This window comes from Desmodus rotundus, chromosome 10 (assembly GCF_022682495.2).
Source record: "Desmodus rotundus isolate HL8 chromosome 10, HLdesRot8A.1, whole genome shotgun sequence".
In the NCBI taxonomy this organism is placed as follows: Eukaryota; Metazoa; Chordata; class Mammalia; order Chiroptera; family Phyllostomidae; genus Desmodus; species Desmodus rotundus.
Window position 1 is genome coordinate 16,562,158 of NC_071396.1, and position 14,929 is coordinate 16,577,086.

Sequence of the window (14,929 nt, forward strand, 5' to 3'; positions counted from 1 at the left end):
GGACATGACCACAAAGTGTGACTTCTCAAAGGTGAATATCTGTTAGGCATTACTCCCAGCCCTGGCCACAGGACACCCAGCCTTTCTCTGACTGCTTTCTGACCACACCTGCTCACAGGCTTGTCCAGCATGATGCTCTTCAACTCAGGGGGCCACCCGGAGATTCTCTCAGCGCCTGTGTGCATTGCTGCAGGTGCTTTGAGATCACTAGTCAGCTCTGTCCCCAACTGAAACAGGCCTTTCCTGCAGTAGTGTCTGAGTGACATGGATACACATGTGTGTGCTGAACATGGACTCAGAGGGTGGCTGATTCAAGCTTCAGGTCACCTGAGTATAACTGGCCCTGGGTTCTCATGGAGGGACTGACATAGGAGATGGACATGAGGGGATGAGGGGTGTTGTGTTTAAGGTACAATGTACCAGGGCTGGAAAGGAGAGAGAAGAAACCCAGTCACATGGGGCTTCATACCTAGGGCAGATTTAGTGAGTGTTTGGAGAGTAGAGGACAGGGGATGATGATGAGGTGGGTTTCTGGGGATCCTGGATGAACAAGAGAGGGTGGGCGGGGATCAGGTCCACACCCAGGTAGTTCTCGTGATCCACGTGAGTTCTGCATGTGAAGCTGAGACCCTCGTAGGTCTTATCCCCCAGGACCGTGCTCAGAGACCTGCTCAAAATGCTTCCTAGCAGCCTTGTGACAGGGTTCCATCTCTGTGCTGGCCTCCTGCCTCTGTCTTGGGGACACACTGAGAGCTGGGTCTGTTCCCAGGCTCAGTGTTCCCCCATCCAGGACACTGATGGCAGTGACAGAAGGGGTTAAACTCTGAGCATCAAAATTCAGGCACGCGGGGGAGAGGCAAGTGGCTCACTGCCCCCAAAGAGGACAGGGATCCTTACAGGACAGAAAGCATGGGGCTGATGAATCTCACGTGGGATGGTCTGCACTGTGTGAAGAAAAGAGTGTGACTCAGCACATAGATTCAGAATCACTGCCTCAGCACTGCACTGGAGTGTGGGAGAATCATTCTCATTCAGGGCACAGTGAGAATTCCTAACATGTTTGTCAGCCAGGAAAAGCAGACTGTATGGCCATAGGGTGACAATGAGGACTAGATGAGAAGGCAACCACAGTTACTTCCTATGTTCTTGCCTGCAGAGAATGGAAGAAATTAAAGACACATAAAAGAAAGCTGAAATTGCCCCCGGACGCAATAGGAGGAGAAGAAGTCATTGACCCCAAAAGGAAGCCCTTCTGCAACCCCTCTAGGAAGCAGCTTCTGAGCTGGACCACTCCATTTAGTGACACTGATGTCTCTGCTGTTCCTGAGTGCCTCCTGGTGTTGGGAGAGCCCCCTGGTGACACTGATGTCACTTGTGCTCCTGAACACTCCTGAGGGACACTGATATCTATCTCCTGGTATTCCTGAGTACCTCATGTCTCTTGAGCCCAGCCCTCCTGTCTCCCTCAGGGAGGTTTGTGTTTGGACTCACACTGACTTCCCAGCTGACTTCATGTCCAGCCCCACCCTCTGCCACACCCTGTCATTGTTACCTAGCCCCCTCAGTGGACCCTCCCTGGGTAGATTCTCTGTCACTATCTCCTTGGTAGTAAGTGTCCTTGGCAGATGGTTGGGACCTGGCTTCTCTGAGGATCCTTCCTTTTTCCTTTCCCCCTGACAGTTGTCCCCATGTGGAGACATGAAACGGTCAGAGGGTTTGGTCACCCTGAGGATGCCCCTCTTGCTCCTTGGGCTCTGGGTGGTGCTGGCTCCAGCCCAGCATTCTCAGGGTCGTCCATCATGGTACTACATCTCCTCCGAGGTGGTGATTCCACGGAAGGAGCTGCACCATGGCAAAGGGATTCAAACACCAGGTTGGCTCTCCTATAGCTTGAGTTTTGGGGGCCAGAGACATGTCATCCACATGCGGCGCAAGAAACTGTTTTGGCCCCAACATCTGGTGATGATGACTCAGGATGACCAGGGGGCCATGCAGGTGGATTACCCCTTTGTCCCTCTTGACTGTTACTACTTTGGCTACCTGGAGGAGGTTCCTCTCTCTACAGTCACCATGGACACCTGCTATGGAGGCCTGATAGGTATGATGAAGTTGGATGACCTTGCCTATGAAATCAAACCCCTCAAGGATTCCCAAAGGTTTGAACACGTAGTTTCTCAGATAGTGGCAGACACCAATGCCACAGGACCCATGTATACACTGAAGTACAAAGAAGAGAGGCGCTCAAGGTTCTCTCAAGTGAATGCCAGTGCAGCCTCCAGGCTCAGCAGTAAGGTGTATGCAGGCCACCAAGGATTTTTCAAAGGATGTCTTATAAGTTCCAATTCAGTTTATACTCAGTACAACAATGTGTCAAAATGTGCCAAATTCCTGGTAAGTCTAGGTAGTTTAATTGACTCTATGTTCCAAGGTATTAATGTAAGGTACTACATCAGTTCCCTCATCATTTATAATGTGAGAGATCCAACCGCCATGAACAACTATAGGGTACCAGGGAGTCCATTTCATGGCCATTATATAAATAACATTTATAATCCTCTTAAGCCACATACAAGCTTAATTATGATTAGAAATGGGCCCCATGAAGTTAATATTAATCCAACCATATATGGTATGTGCAAAAACACAAATCTCCTCATGCTGGGTGTTCTGTCGAGACATTATTTTTTGTTATCAATTATAGCCACCCATTTAATTGGGAGAACTTTTGGTCTGTATTATGATACGGACTTTTGTTCTTGCCAGAGAAGGGCCTCCTGCATCATGCAAAGGTACCCTATGATCACAGATGCCTTCAGTAACTGTTCCATGAATGATGCAGGAAATATAATTACATTTGTTAGACCACACTGTACACTTGACAGTGACGTTCAGTATTTCAATAGAAGCCTGACACTGGCTCTATGTGGAAACTCTGTGGTGGATGACGGAGAGCAGTGTGACTGTGGCTCCTTCAAGCAGTGTTACAGCAACCCCTGCTGCACAAGTGACTGCAGCTTTACACCTGGAAGTGCTTGTAACTCAGGCAGGTGCTGCACAAACTGCACCTACTCACCTCCGGGGACACTCTGCAGGACAATCCAGAACATATGTGACCTTCCAGAGTACTGCATTGGGCAGACCTTCACCTGCCCTGAAGATGTTTATATACAAGATGGAACCCCCTGTAGTGAAGACGGCTACTGCTATCATGGAAATTGTACTGACCGCACTATGCACTGCAAGGAGATCTTTGGTGAAGGCGCAGTGAATGGTCCAGATGCCTGCTACAGGATGAATACAAGGGGAAACCGATTTGGACAGTGTACAAGTGATAGTCGCTCCCAATTAATGCGTTGTGCTGACACTGATGTTCAATGTGGACGCTTACAGTGTACCAATGTCACGCATCTGCCTAGGTTGCAAGAACACGTTGGATTCCATCAGTCCGTGATAGAGAGGTACTTATGTTTTGGGGTGGATTTACACATTGGGTCATACACGACTGATGTTGGTCATGTGAGACCTGGTACACCCTGTGGTGGTGGGCATTTCTGCAACAACAGTATATGCAGTGGCTCTGTGGCTGCCATAAACTATGACTGCCACCCTTCCAAATGCAACCTCAGGGGAATTTGCAACAGTAAAAGGAACTGCCACTGCCACGTAGGCTGGGACCCTCCCCAGTGCATCCACAAAGGTGCTGGAGGGAGTGTCGACAGCGGACCCCCTCCAAGAAGAATGCGGTCAGTGAGGCAAAGTGACATGTCTGTGGTGTACTTGAGGGTGGTCTTTGGGCGCATGTATGCCTTCATAGCTGCCCTCCTTTTTGGAGTGGCCACCAACGTGAGAACCATCAAGACCACTACAGTCAAGGAAGTGACACCTGATAAAAACTAAGCAGCTTTCTTACCCCTATGAAACTATAGACAATATAGAAGACACATTTGCAAAAAATCACCACAACCAGCTGTAGAGCTGATGTTTACATTCCTCCATGTGCTCAGGGGACCTGCTGTACATCACAGGGACATAAGAGGAGTGGGCATTTTCCCACCAGCCCTCCAAAATAAACCTTGAACATCACATGATGGTGTCTGTACAGATTTTGTGAGCTTTTCAGGACCCTCTGGGCCTGAAACTCCAGCCTGGAGAGGAGACATGCTCAGCATCTTGTCTGAACTTGTGGCCACTGGCTACAGGACTAGGGACAATTGCCACAGATTCCTTCAGGGCCACTTCCTGATGGGTCACTGCAGTCCTGCTCCTCCAGACTGAGGCCATCCTCAGTCTGTAGGCACCTCTTCTTCTCTAACAATTCAGGTTCAGGACAATGGTGTGCTCCTCCCAACCAACCTGACATGCTTCCCCTTGGCCTGTCTGTGGGTGGTGGGGTGAGTGTGGCCCACTAACTGCCTAGTGACACCAGTGTCACCCTAGAGAGCACACTTCCCCATGCTGAGGCTACAATCCTTTGGTAACAGTCAGCCCCAAAAGAAGCAATGTGGCTGTCAGTGCCTCTGACCCCCCAAGGGAGCCCATACACGGTCATGCCCCATCTCCTCACCTGCACCTTTCAGAGAAGGGCACAGCATGTGCAGCATGAGCCATGTGAGTGCCAGACACCATTTTCACAACAGGCCTGCATGGCCGGACAGCCAGTCTCCCTCGGTATCTGAAGACCTTCCAACAAAATAGTAGTTTACAATATGATGTAAAATTAATGAAAATAAAACTTTCATTGACATTTAAAATTACATATGTCCTCCATGCAGCACAGGCACATCCTACGGAAATTTAAAAGCCAAAAATTCCCACAAATGTAAGGACCAGGGGAGTCCGTGATGGACAGACAAATTCAGCGGACATTAGGAGGTGAATTTGAGACACATGACTGTCCACATAATTTAAACTTCCCATCTGTGACTAATCACGTAGGGGTAATGGGGAGTCAATGCCCAGCAAGACAGAGCATGTGGCAGAGAGGAGAGAGATCTGATGGGTGGAGGTCCTGGGGGGTGATCACAATCCCAGTGGGGCAATGTGTGAATGTCAGAGTGAAGGACACATGTGAGGACATTGTGTGCATGTTGGGAGAGTGGAGGCTGAGCTCAGCACACAGGGGTCTGGGCAGAGCTGGTTTCCTCTTTGTTGGAAACATTTCCAACCATGGGAAAGACAAGAGCCCTGGAGGTGGTTCATTGCCAAGGGGAAAAAGGACAACCGGGAATGTGGTGAAAGAAAGGTCCGCAGGCACAGGGGAGAATCTCATCTGCAAACAGACAATCTCACTTCTTCCTTTGTTGTCTGCACTGAGAGCCACATGGGCAAGGCAGAGCCACACAGAAGGAACAAATGTCCCTGGATGCAGCTGAGAGCTTTGAGATGAAATCCCTGCTCCCCCCACCAGGCCCTCTCCTGCCCCTGTTGCTGATCTCTGTGCTCTGGCTCCTGAGAGCCCCCTGGTGTCCTGAGTAAGTCCTGCAGCCCCACCCTCCTGTCTCCCTCAGTAAGATTGGAGTCTGGGCTCACATTGACTTTCTGTCACAGTGACTCTCACACAGTAATATGTGGCTGTGTCCTTGGCTCTCAGGCTGATCATTTGAAGGATCTTGCCATTGTCTCTGGAGATGTTGAATAAGCCTTTCCCAGAGTTGGCATATCATGTGATATTTCCATCTGTGTTCATTCTACGAACCCACTCCCTCCCCTTCTCTGGAGCCTGGTTGACCCAGTGCTTATGGGAGCTACTGAAGGTGAATCCAGAGGCCACAAATGAGAGTCTCAGCGACCCCCCTGGCTGGAACAAGCCTCCGTAGACTCCACCATCTGCACCTCACACTAGACTCCTGTGAACACAGACATCACTTCAGGAAACTGGCACCCATCTGTTGTTCCTCTCAGTTATATCCACTCACAAACTCAGTGTCTCCTGTTCTTCCTAAACGATATCTTAAAATAGCAACAAAGAAAACCCACATGAACTCAAACTGCATGGTGAGTCCTCTGTATTCTTTCTTTACCAGGGGCTGGCAATAGCTGGAAATCTTGGGCTAGGCTACATTCCCAGAGTTGCGAGGGTTGGGAATGGACTGTTTTTCATGAGCAGAGGTTCGCTGTTGGGAACTTCCATGCCTGGTTTCAGAAGCTGTAACCCCCCATGGCCGAGGCTGAGTAAGAAGGTCTTAGGGACATAAATCACTAAGGAGACAAAAACTTATCTCCTCTCTCATATCCCCCTGCTCAGTCCGGGTGGATGACTGCTTAGCCAATGATGGGTAAGATTCCTCAAAGGAGGAACAACCTAATACAGGCACAGTCATGAAGGGTCCATCACGGAAGTACTTAAGGGACTGTAGAAAAGGGGTGATGAACCTTCACCCCTTGGTTTTGTGGTAGACTGAGTTCTCATTCCACTACAAGAAGTCTCCTACTGTCTTGGCTACTTTGTTTCCCTGGCTTGACTCAAGCCTGAAAGAATGCCAGATAAAGGGGGCAGAGCCCTGTACTATTACAGGTGGCTCCCAAGGACAATCAGGCCTGAAAAAGAATGCATGAAGTCCTGTGAGTCCTGCTTTGCTAAGAAAACCATTAGGTTAATCTATGTTAGCTTAGACCTCAAGCATAAAATGAGTTTGTTTCCCAAAGTTTTATGGCCCTTTTGTGTCACTCCATCTATCTGACCCTGACTCAGAATAAGCACTTCTAGTTCTTTGAATATTATGTATTTCTTGATCATTAGTGCCTGACAATGATTGATGTGCTTGATGTATACGCCCCATATTCCTATGCAAACTAAACCCTATAAAAGCCCATGGAATGAGGTGTTCAAGATCCTTCTCCTCTTAGAGATTGGCCAGCTTTTTCTCCCCAAGCATATCATGTCTTGGTAGATTTATTCTCATCTGTGGCAGCTGGGAGAGCTCTGCAGGATGGAGTTCACCACAGGTCCATATTTTCATGTCCTTCTATTATACAAGTTAGCAGTCCCCAATCTTTTTGGCATAAGGGACCAGTTTCATGGAAGATGATTTTTTGCATGGATTGGGAGGGAGATAGGAGACAGAGCTGAGGCAGTAATGCAAGTAGCACCCACAGACAGGAAGGAGGGAGTTTGGGGACACACGTTATAGGGAACTCCGGTATTGGAGACCTGCAGAGTGTTCTGTGCCTTTGTGCAGGTGTGTGGCCTAGGGAAGGTGGTCATGATAGCATTTCAATAACTAAACACAGAATCCTAAGCAGGCATTGGGCATGTCCAGGACACAACATCTGGTAACTGTGAGCTCATAGTCTGAGTCTGTGCCCTCTCCACTGGCACTACTGCTCCCCTGGAACTAATCCAGGGAAGAGGAGGACATGCCCCATGAGGGTGTAGGGCCCCTTTCCTCTAATGGAGCATGGATGTGTGTCTGTATCTATTTTAGTCTAACCTCCAGGGATGGAGACAGGTGCACACCTAGGACAGAGATCACAGGTTGCAACTTGTAGGCAAGGAGTCACACATGCTGATGTTTGTGCCAAACTATCCATACATTTAAGAAGACAGAGCAGACAGAGTGGTGAGAAGATGCATTTTTATCACTATATGACTCAGAGACACTGAGAAGCTATACATTCATGGACCTGATGGGGAGGCTGTGTGTTTCCAACAACAAGACAAGGCCATTGGCAGAGTGCTTCTGCATAGCAGTAATGACAAACAGTAAAGAATTTTGGCTGTGGTTGTCTGAACTAAGCTTTGTACCTGTGCATTCTATGCAGTAATGAGACTTCATAATGTTTGATTAATTTAGAGATCCTGGAACCCAGAGATTCCCCAAGGTAATCTGTGTGGGTCCTAATATGATAAGTGCTTATTTTAGAAGGAGGCAGAGAGTGATTAGAATCCAAGAGAAGAAGGAAGTGACATGACCACTGATGTCAGGTGACGTGTTCCAGTCTGTGGAGAAGCAGGAAGAGGTCACAGGGGACAAGGAATGCAGTTCTAGAATCTGGAAAAGACAAACAGAAGCCCACATGTGAGACTGTTCTGGCTGCAATAACAGTGTGCCATGGATGGGGAAGCTGATAAACAACAGATATTGTTGTCCCACAGGCCTGGAGGATGGCTGTTCATAGTCAAGTTGCCAGTGTAGCAGGGAATAAAACCTGTATACTACTACTCTAACATAGCATAAAATGGAATTAGAATAAGATGTACTGAACAACCGATAAAAGTAAGTCACATACTGACATGTTTTTTGGTTTGTTTGTTTATTTGTTTTTGAGTTTTTGTTTTGTTTTGTTTTGAGCATATCGCAAGCACCAGCAATTCCAGGTTGCTGTACAAGAAATGGCCTTGACCACAATTTTGGGTGATGCAGATCTCCCAGCTGCAGGAATTTGGCTGGCACTGACCATGTCCACCTCCAGGATGCTGACATTAAAGGTCCATATCAGGACCAGCAAGGACACTGCCTGCTCATCCACAGCATCTCTCCTTGACCTCTTTGTTCTTTTCTCCAACTGTTCTTCCTGCAGTGGGATTTTAAGATGGGGTTTAAGATGAGAGTCCCTCATCTTCCAGATTCTTGGCACCTATAACAAACCACTTTCCTTTACAACAACTGCCTCTTGAATATAGGCTTTTGAAGCAGTGGACGACTGGACCTGCACTTTGTTACAATTTTTGGCAAACTGGATAGAAGAAAGTGGACATCCATAAGGTCCCAGCTACTCGTGACAGCCTGGCCTCGTAACATAATTTGCAGGAATTTCCCAGCAGCTGCCAAGAGTTTTCAGGGACTCTCCCTGCTCTCCAGCTCAAGGTATCAGCTGCCTCTAAGTGCTTTGCTGAGGAAAAGAAACAGGTCTGTGGGGGAGTTGATAGACTCCAAACTGGGTAAAGTCTTTGTTGTGAATAATCAGGGGCCCCCAGCCCCACCATTTGTGTTCATTGAACCATCTGGAATTCAATAGGAATCCATAGGAACTGCAGGTGGTAGGCACAACTCAGGTACTAAGAAAAATCCCAGTTCTCTGGCGTGGGATTTGGAGCATGCTTTGGTGCTCTGGATTATGAATTTCTAAGCTTTGAGTATTTGTTCTGTCTGAAAGCTCTCATGTGTTCTGTTTGCGAGCTCTGTGAGAGCTATTGTCTGAAGTGACATTTTGGTTATAGTTGTCCTCTCTTTGCTTTCTTATATTTTGAGAACTTAGCTTGCTCTTTGCTGTTTTGTTCACACAGAAAATCCTCTGTATTTGTCACCTAGGAATTGAGCAGTTTAAAACATGTGATGGTCATTCTTGCTAATGCCCCAGTCCCTCCTTTCAGAGGATGTAGTTTGAGATTACTCATTTCTTTGAGGTTCATCTTTGCTTTACATGTTGTTTTTTTTCTTTTTGTTTGGAAATGGGCAGCTGCATCCCAATGCCAGCAGGGAGTCTATTAGGTCACATTTTAGCTGACTGGTCAACTTACAGCTATAAGTCAATGACTAATTGGGATTGTTTTGGCCAAAGGTCTGATAAATAGAATAAGATCTCTTTGGTGCAAGCTTTCATGTTGTTACATCATGAGGATTCTACTCAGGATTTAACTTGATAGTTCAAAGAGGGGGAAAAGATCTCATTCCCCTCCCAGACTATAAACTCAGAAACAAGAAAAATGAGAAGACATGTCTTTTAAACACTCTGAATCCTTCTCCTGAATGGATGGGAGCTGTGGTAGTCCCAGGAACAATGGGAAAATTAATGACACCCCCAATGTCTGTGTGTGTGCAGAAACAGCAGGGATCACTGCTTCATTTCAATATAAGAGAAAAAAGGGCACTTTTCAACTCAAGATGCTTTCCACCCAAGCCTTATATCTGCCCTGCCTCTACCCAGTCTCCTTAAACTTGTCAAGGACAAATAAAAAATAAATCTTGTCTTGGCTACTATTATTAATAATTATGTTTGTATGTATGGTAAAAAACTGTACTATGTAACATGTTATTGTTCAGGATCATGTGGTATAAAAATAATTGATATTAAGGCTTGCTTAAATTTAATTGTGTTTTAAAGTTATTAACATAAAATATTTGTTTATTTTGCCTGGGTTTGTAGGGATATAATCACATTATTTATCTGTTAAAGAATTTGTCCAGAAAATGTCTTGGGTGACAATTGACATTTAATTTTGTAAAGATGTTAAGAACTAATAAATAGAAGGAAATACTATGAAAAGTTTTCATAAGACTTTTCTATAATAAATAAAGACTTTATTCTTATATTATATAAATTATATATTAACTATACATCTATAGTTTTCCAAAGTCTTTGGTGACTTGGAATACTTGAGTTTGGGTAGATTAAATGGTGAAAGTCATTAAATATCTAGACAATTTGAAGTAACAGAATACTAAAATATTAATTGACCTGAGTTTGCCTACTTTGGCTGCTTAATGCAGAGAAGCTAGAAAGTTTATTTGGGTGTGTTAATGAATATAACTTGTACTTTATTTGAAGTATGTCTCTTGAAGTTATGAATATGTATTCCAATGAAAAAAATAGTGTTTTTAACTGTGAAATTTTTTAAAAGTACCAATTGAAATAATGCTATTTACTTACTATTCATTTCCACTAAAATGAACAATTCTAAGAATTAAGAAATCTAATTAAGTTGGGAAGAAATTATACTGTTTGATAACAGAAGGTAAAATGAAAGAAAACTCTTGCCGAAGCAAGAGAAGAAAATAATTTGTTCTAAAGTTGGTTATTTCTGAATGAAATTTATTTTTAATATTTAATTTATTTATTCTTAGAGAGGAGAAGAAAGGGAGAAAGGAGGGAGAGAAACATCAATGTGTGGTTGCCTCTCCTATACCCCCCAAACAACTGGGGATCTGGCCTGCAACCCAGCCATGCGGCCTACACTGGGAATCCAACAGGTGACCCTTTGATTTGCAGGCTGGCACTCAATCCACTGAGCCACACCAGCCAGGGCAAATTTTTAAAAGCCAACTACAAGTGACTGTGCACATTGCATAAAGACTGTGAACATCACAGAGTCACAGAGTCCATGCAAATTAAAGAAACTTTGTAAAAAAGATGTCTTGAGAGAAAATCATATAATTAAGCTGAATAATGAATTTAATTAGGTAAATGAATCTAAATATCAAAAGTAAGCTAAAAGATAATGTTTTTCGTTCCTCTTGTGTTGGTTAAAAAGGAAAAAAAAAGTTTTTTTCTGTGTCTGCCTACATGGAAAAGATACCATATTTAAAAAACTAGTTACATGTTATATTCTCTTAATTGGGCACTTGATTCCGTAAAAACCAATATTCTTTATTGTAAGAACTAAAGTTTTAAGCAGCGGCTAACACTTCAGGGAGGCTGCGAACGCTGTCGCAGGGTTTGATCCCCAGCTACCTAAGCCTCCTTCCTGCACTCCGGAGCGGGCTTCTCTAATTGCATGGTTTCTTTTAGACTCGCTAGAGCTTATCTGTCCCGGGAGCTCGAAGACTGGGTGGTACCACGGCCTGGGCGTACAGGCTTTAACTGTAGCACCAGCAGTGGCAGCAGCTCCTTTCTTTCTAAATACAAGCACCACAGGGGCCCAGAAGCCTGCACAGGCGTTAAGAGAGGAGGGCAGATGATATTGATATTGAAGCAATGCTTGGGTCTCCTTACAGGAAGGATGAGAACAAGTTGATCAGTGCTAAGGGCCATGAAGAACGTAACAAAAAGAGGGGGGAAAAGCTAGAGCAGAAGTCGTAGTCGTGAAAGGAATCGAAGCAGGGAGAGAGAAAGGAAGCAAAGTAGAAGCAAAGAAAGGAGACTGAGGCGCTCAAGAAGTCGAGATGGCAGATTCAGAGGCCGCTACAGAAGTCCTTACTCTGCACCAAAATTTAACAGTACCATCCGAGGAAAGATTGTGTTGCCTCTTAGCCTCAAATTAAGCAGAAGACGCTCCAGAAGCGAAAGTCCATTCAGAAAAGACAAGAGCCCTGTGAAGGAACCTATTTATAATTTTATAATTTAACTCCTGAGGAAAGTGATATAAAGACTGTTTTATGCCTGCAGTTGGCAGCAAGAATTTAGCCAAGGGATTTGGAAGAGTTTTTCTCTCTAGTAGGGAAGGTTGGAGATGTGAGGATGATTTCTGATAGAAATTCAAGACGTTCCAAAGGAACTGCTTATGTGGAGTTTGTTGATGTTAGCTCAGTGCCTCTAGCAGTAGAATTAACTGGCCAACGGGTTTTAGGAGTGCCAATCATATAGTACAGGTGTCACAGACAGAAAAAAAAAAAAAACAGAGCTGCTTCAATGGCTAGCAATCTACAAAAGGGAAGTGTTGGACCTGTGAGGCTTTATGTGGGCTCATTACACTTTAACACAACTGAAGATATGCTTCAGGGGATCTTTGAGCCTTTTGGAAGGGTGGAAAGTATCCAGTTCATGATGGATAGTGAAACAGATCGATCCAAAGGGTATGGATTTATTATGTTTTCTGATTCAGAATGTGCCAAGACAACTTTGGAACAACCTAATGGATTTGAGCTACCTGGAAGGCCAATGGAAGTTGGTCTTGTGACTGAATGTACTGATGCTTCCAGTGCTAGCTCATTTTTGGACAGTGATGAACTGGAAAGGACTGGATTGACTTGAGAACATCTCTTCATCTCCAATTAATGGCAAGACTTGCAGAGGGTACAGGTTTGCAGATCCCACCAGCAGCACTGCAAGCTCTGCAAATGAGTGGCTCTTTGGCATTTGGTGCTGTGGCAGGTTTGCAAACAAGACTTTCTCAACAGACTGAAGCTTCGGCTTTAGCTGTGGCTGCCTCTGTTTACCCTCTTGTGACACAGTGTTTTCAACTCTCTAACATGTTTAGCCCTCAAACAGAAGAAGAAGTTGAGAGGGATACAGAGATTAGGATGATGTGATTGAAGAATGTCACAAACATGGAGGAGTTATTCACATTTATGTTGACAAAAATTCAGCTCTGGGCAATGTGTATGTGAAGTGCCCATCAATTGCTGCAGCCATTGCTGCTGTTAATGCATTGCATGGCAGGTGGTTTGCTGGTAAAATGATAACAGCAGCTTATGTACTTCTTTCAACTTATCACAACCTATTTCCTGATTCTATGACAGCAGCACAACTACTGGCTCCAAGTAGATGATGAAGGAAGATACAGTCCCTTATGTGCATAGCTCTGTTTCTGTCTTGAGAATTCATCTTGAGTTATCTTTTATTTAGATAAAATTAAGGAGTCAAGGGTCTACTGTCATTTGTATACAAATCCTGTTACCTTGAAAAAATAAAAATGTTAACAGGAACTCATTATGCTCATTCTCCCTAACTAGCAAATCGCACTGTATACAAAGCTGTTGTTTTCTAGTTCTGTCTTTTAAATGTACGTGTAGAAAATTACATTAAAGATCTATAGGGACAGCTCTAGGGGAACAAATGTGTTTAATGTAAAAAGGCAGAGAGGAATATGATGTTTTTAATGTTTCATTTCAGAAGCCTAACTTTTTACACAACAGTTACATTTCACATTTTGCTAATGTTGATATTAGCTAATTGTTTAGTAGAGGTTTCTGAAATACATATTTAGTGTATTGAAACTCAATACAGCTTATGGCCTGTTTGATTAACATCTCACATACTGGCCAAAGGCAAAAAAAGGCTTCAAAAATATTTTATTGTTGTTCAATTACAGTTGCCTGTGTGTACCCTCCTACCACTTTCCCCCCACCCCAGCCAAACCCAACTCCTTCCCTTGCTTTCACCCTCCCTTGCTTTTGTCCATGTGTCTTTTATAGTTGTTTCTGAAAACACTTCCCCCCTCCTCCTATTATCTCCTCCCACCTGCCCTCTGGTTACTGTCAGGTTTTTCTTAATTTCAATATCTCTGGTTATATTTTGCTTGCTTTATTCTTTTGTTGATTAGGTTCCAGTTAAAGGTGAGATCATACGGTATTTGTCTCTCACCACCTGGTTTATTGCACTTAGCATAATGCTCTCCAGTTCCATCCATGCTGTTGCAAAGGGTAGGAGCTCCTTCTTTCTCTCTGTTGTGTAGTATTCCATTGTGTAAATGTACCACAGTTTTTTGATCCACTCATTTGCTGATGGGCACTTAGGTTGCTTCCAGTATTTGGCTATTGTAAATTGTGCTGCTATGAACATTGGGGTGTATAGGTTTTTTTGGATTGGTGTTTCAGGGTTCTTAGGGTATAATCCCAACAGTGGAATTGCTGGGTCAAAGGGCAGTTCCATTTTTAGTTTTCTAAGAAATTCCATACTGTTTTCCACAGTGGCTACACCAGTCTGCATTCCCACCAACAATGTACTAGGGGTCCCTTTTCATAACTCCTTTTAAAAAGTATAAAGTCTTTTGGTTCTAAACAGAAGCAGAAGTTTGTTCCATTTAACAGCTTGAAAAAGAACCAAAGACATTCTTTTTTAGCTACTATTGATATTTAAATTTATTTACCCAATTGAATCCATTATTCAGATGAAGTATATAATTTCCACTCAATATCTCATTTTACAAGTCTTTAATTTGCATGAACTCTCTGTGATGTACAGTCTTTCTTCAGTGGGCACAGTTCTTGTTATTTAGCTTTTTAAAATTCATTGAAAAACAATCAACTATAGAACAAATTATTTTCTTCTATTTCTTCAAGTGTTTTCATATGTTATGCCTTTTATTATCCAATCATACAATTTCTTTCCAATTAAATTAGAATTCTTAATTCTTAGAAACTGTGATTTTTAGTGACAATTTATGTAATCAGAAACCTTTAAGTGATCATTGCATACTTTCAGAAACAGTTCCCCCCACCACTGGCCAAACCATTAATATTTTCAACACACATATTTCAAATGAAGGACAAGATATATTCATTAACAGGTCCAGATCCACTCTCCAGCTTCTCTGCATTAAGAAGCCCAT

General features: G+C 43.9%; 1 protein-coding gene and 1 pseudogene across 1 annotated transcript; both read left to right on the plus strand.

Moving 5' to 3' along the window:
* The first annotated feature begins 1,698 nt into the window (after positions 1-1,698).
* LOC112306090 (disintegrin and metalloproteinase domain-containing protein 20-like) lies at positions 1,699-3,897 on the plus strand. Its single transcript, XM_053913120.1, has one exon. The coding sequence runs from the start codon at positions 1,699-1,701 to the stop codon at positions 3,895-3,897; it is 2,199 nt and encodes a 732-aa protein (XP_053769095.1).
* Positions 3,898-4,841: 944 nt separating this feature from the next.
* LOC112306091 (RNA-binding protein 39-like) lies at positions 4,842-13,226 on the plus strand (annotated as a pseudogene).
* The last annotated feature ends 1,703 nt before the right edge of the window (positions 13,227-14,929 follow it).

Excerpts from the sequence above, each read along its gene's own strand:
- LOC112306090 (XM_053913120.1), top strand. The coding sequence starts at position 1,699 with ATGAAACGGTCAGAGGGTTTGGTCACCCTGAGGATGCCCCTCTTGCTC.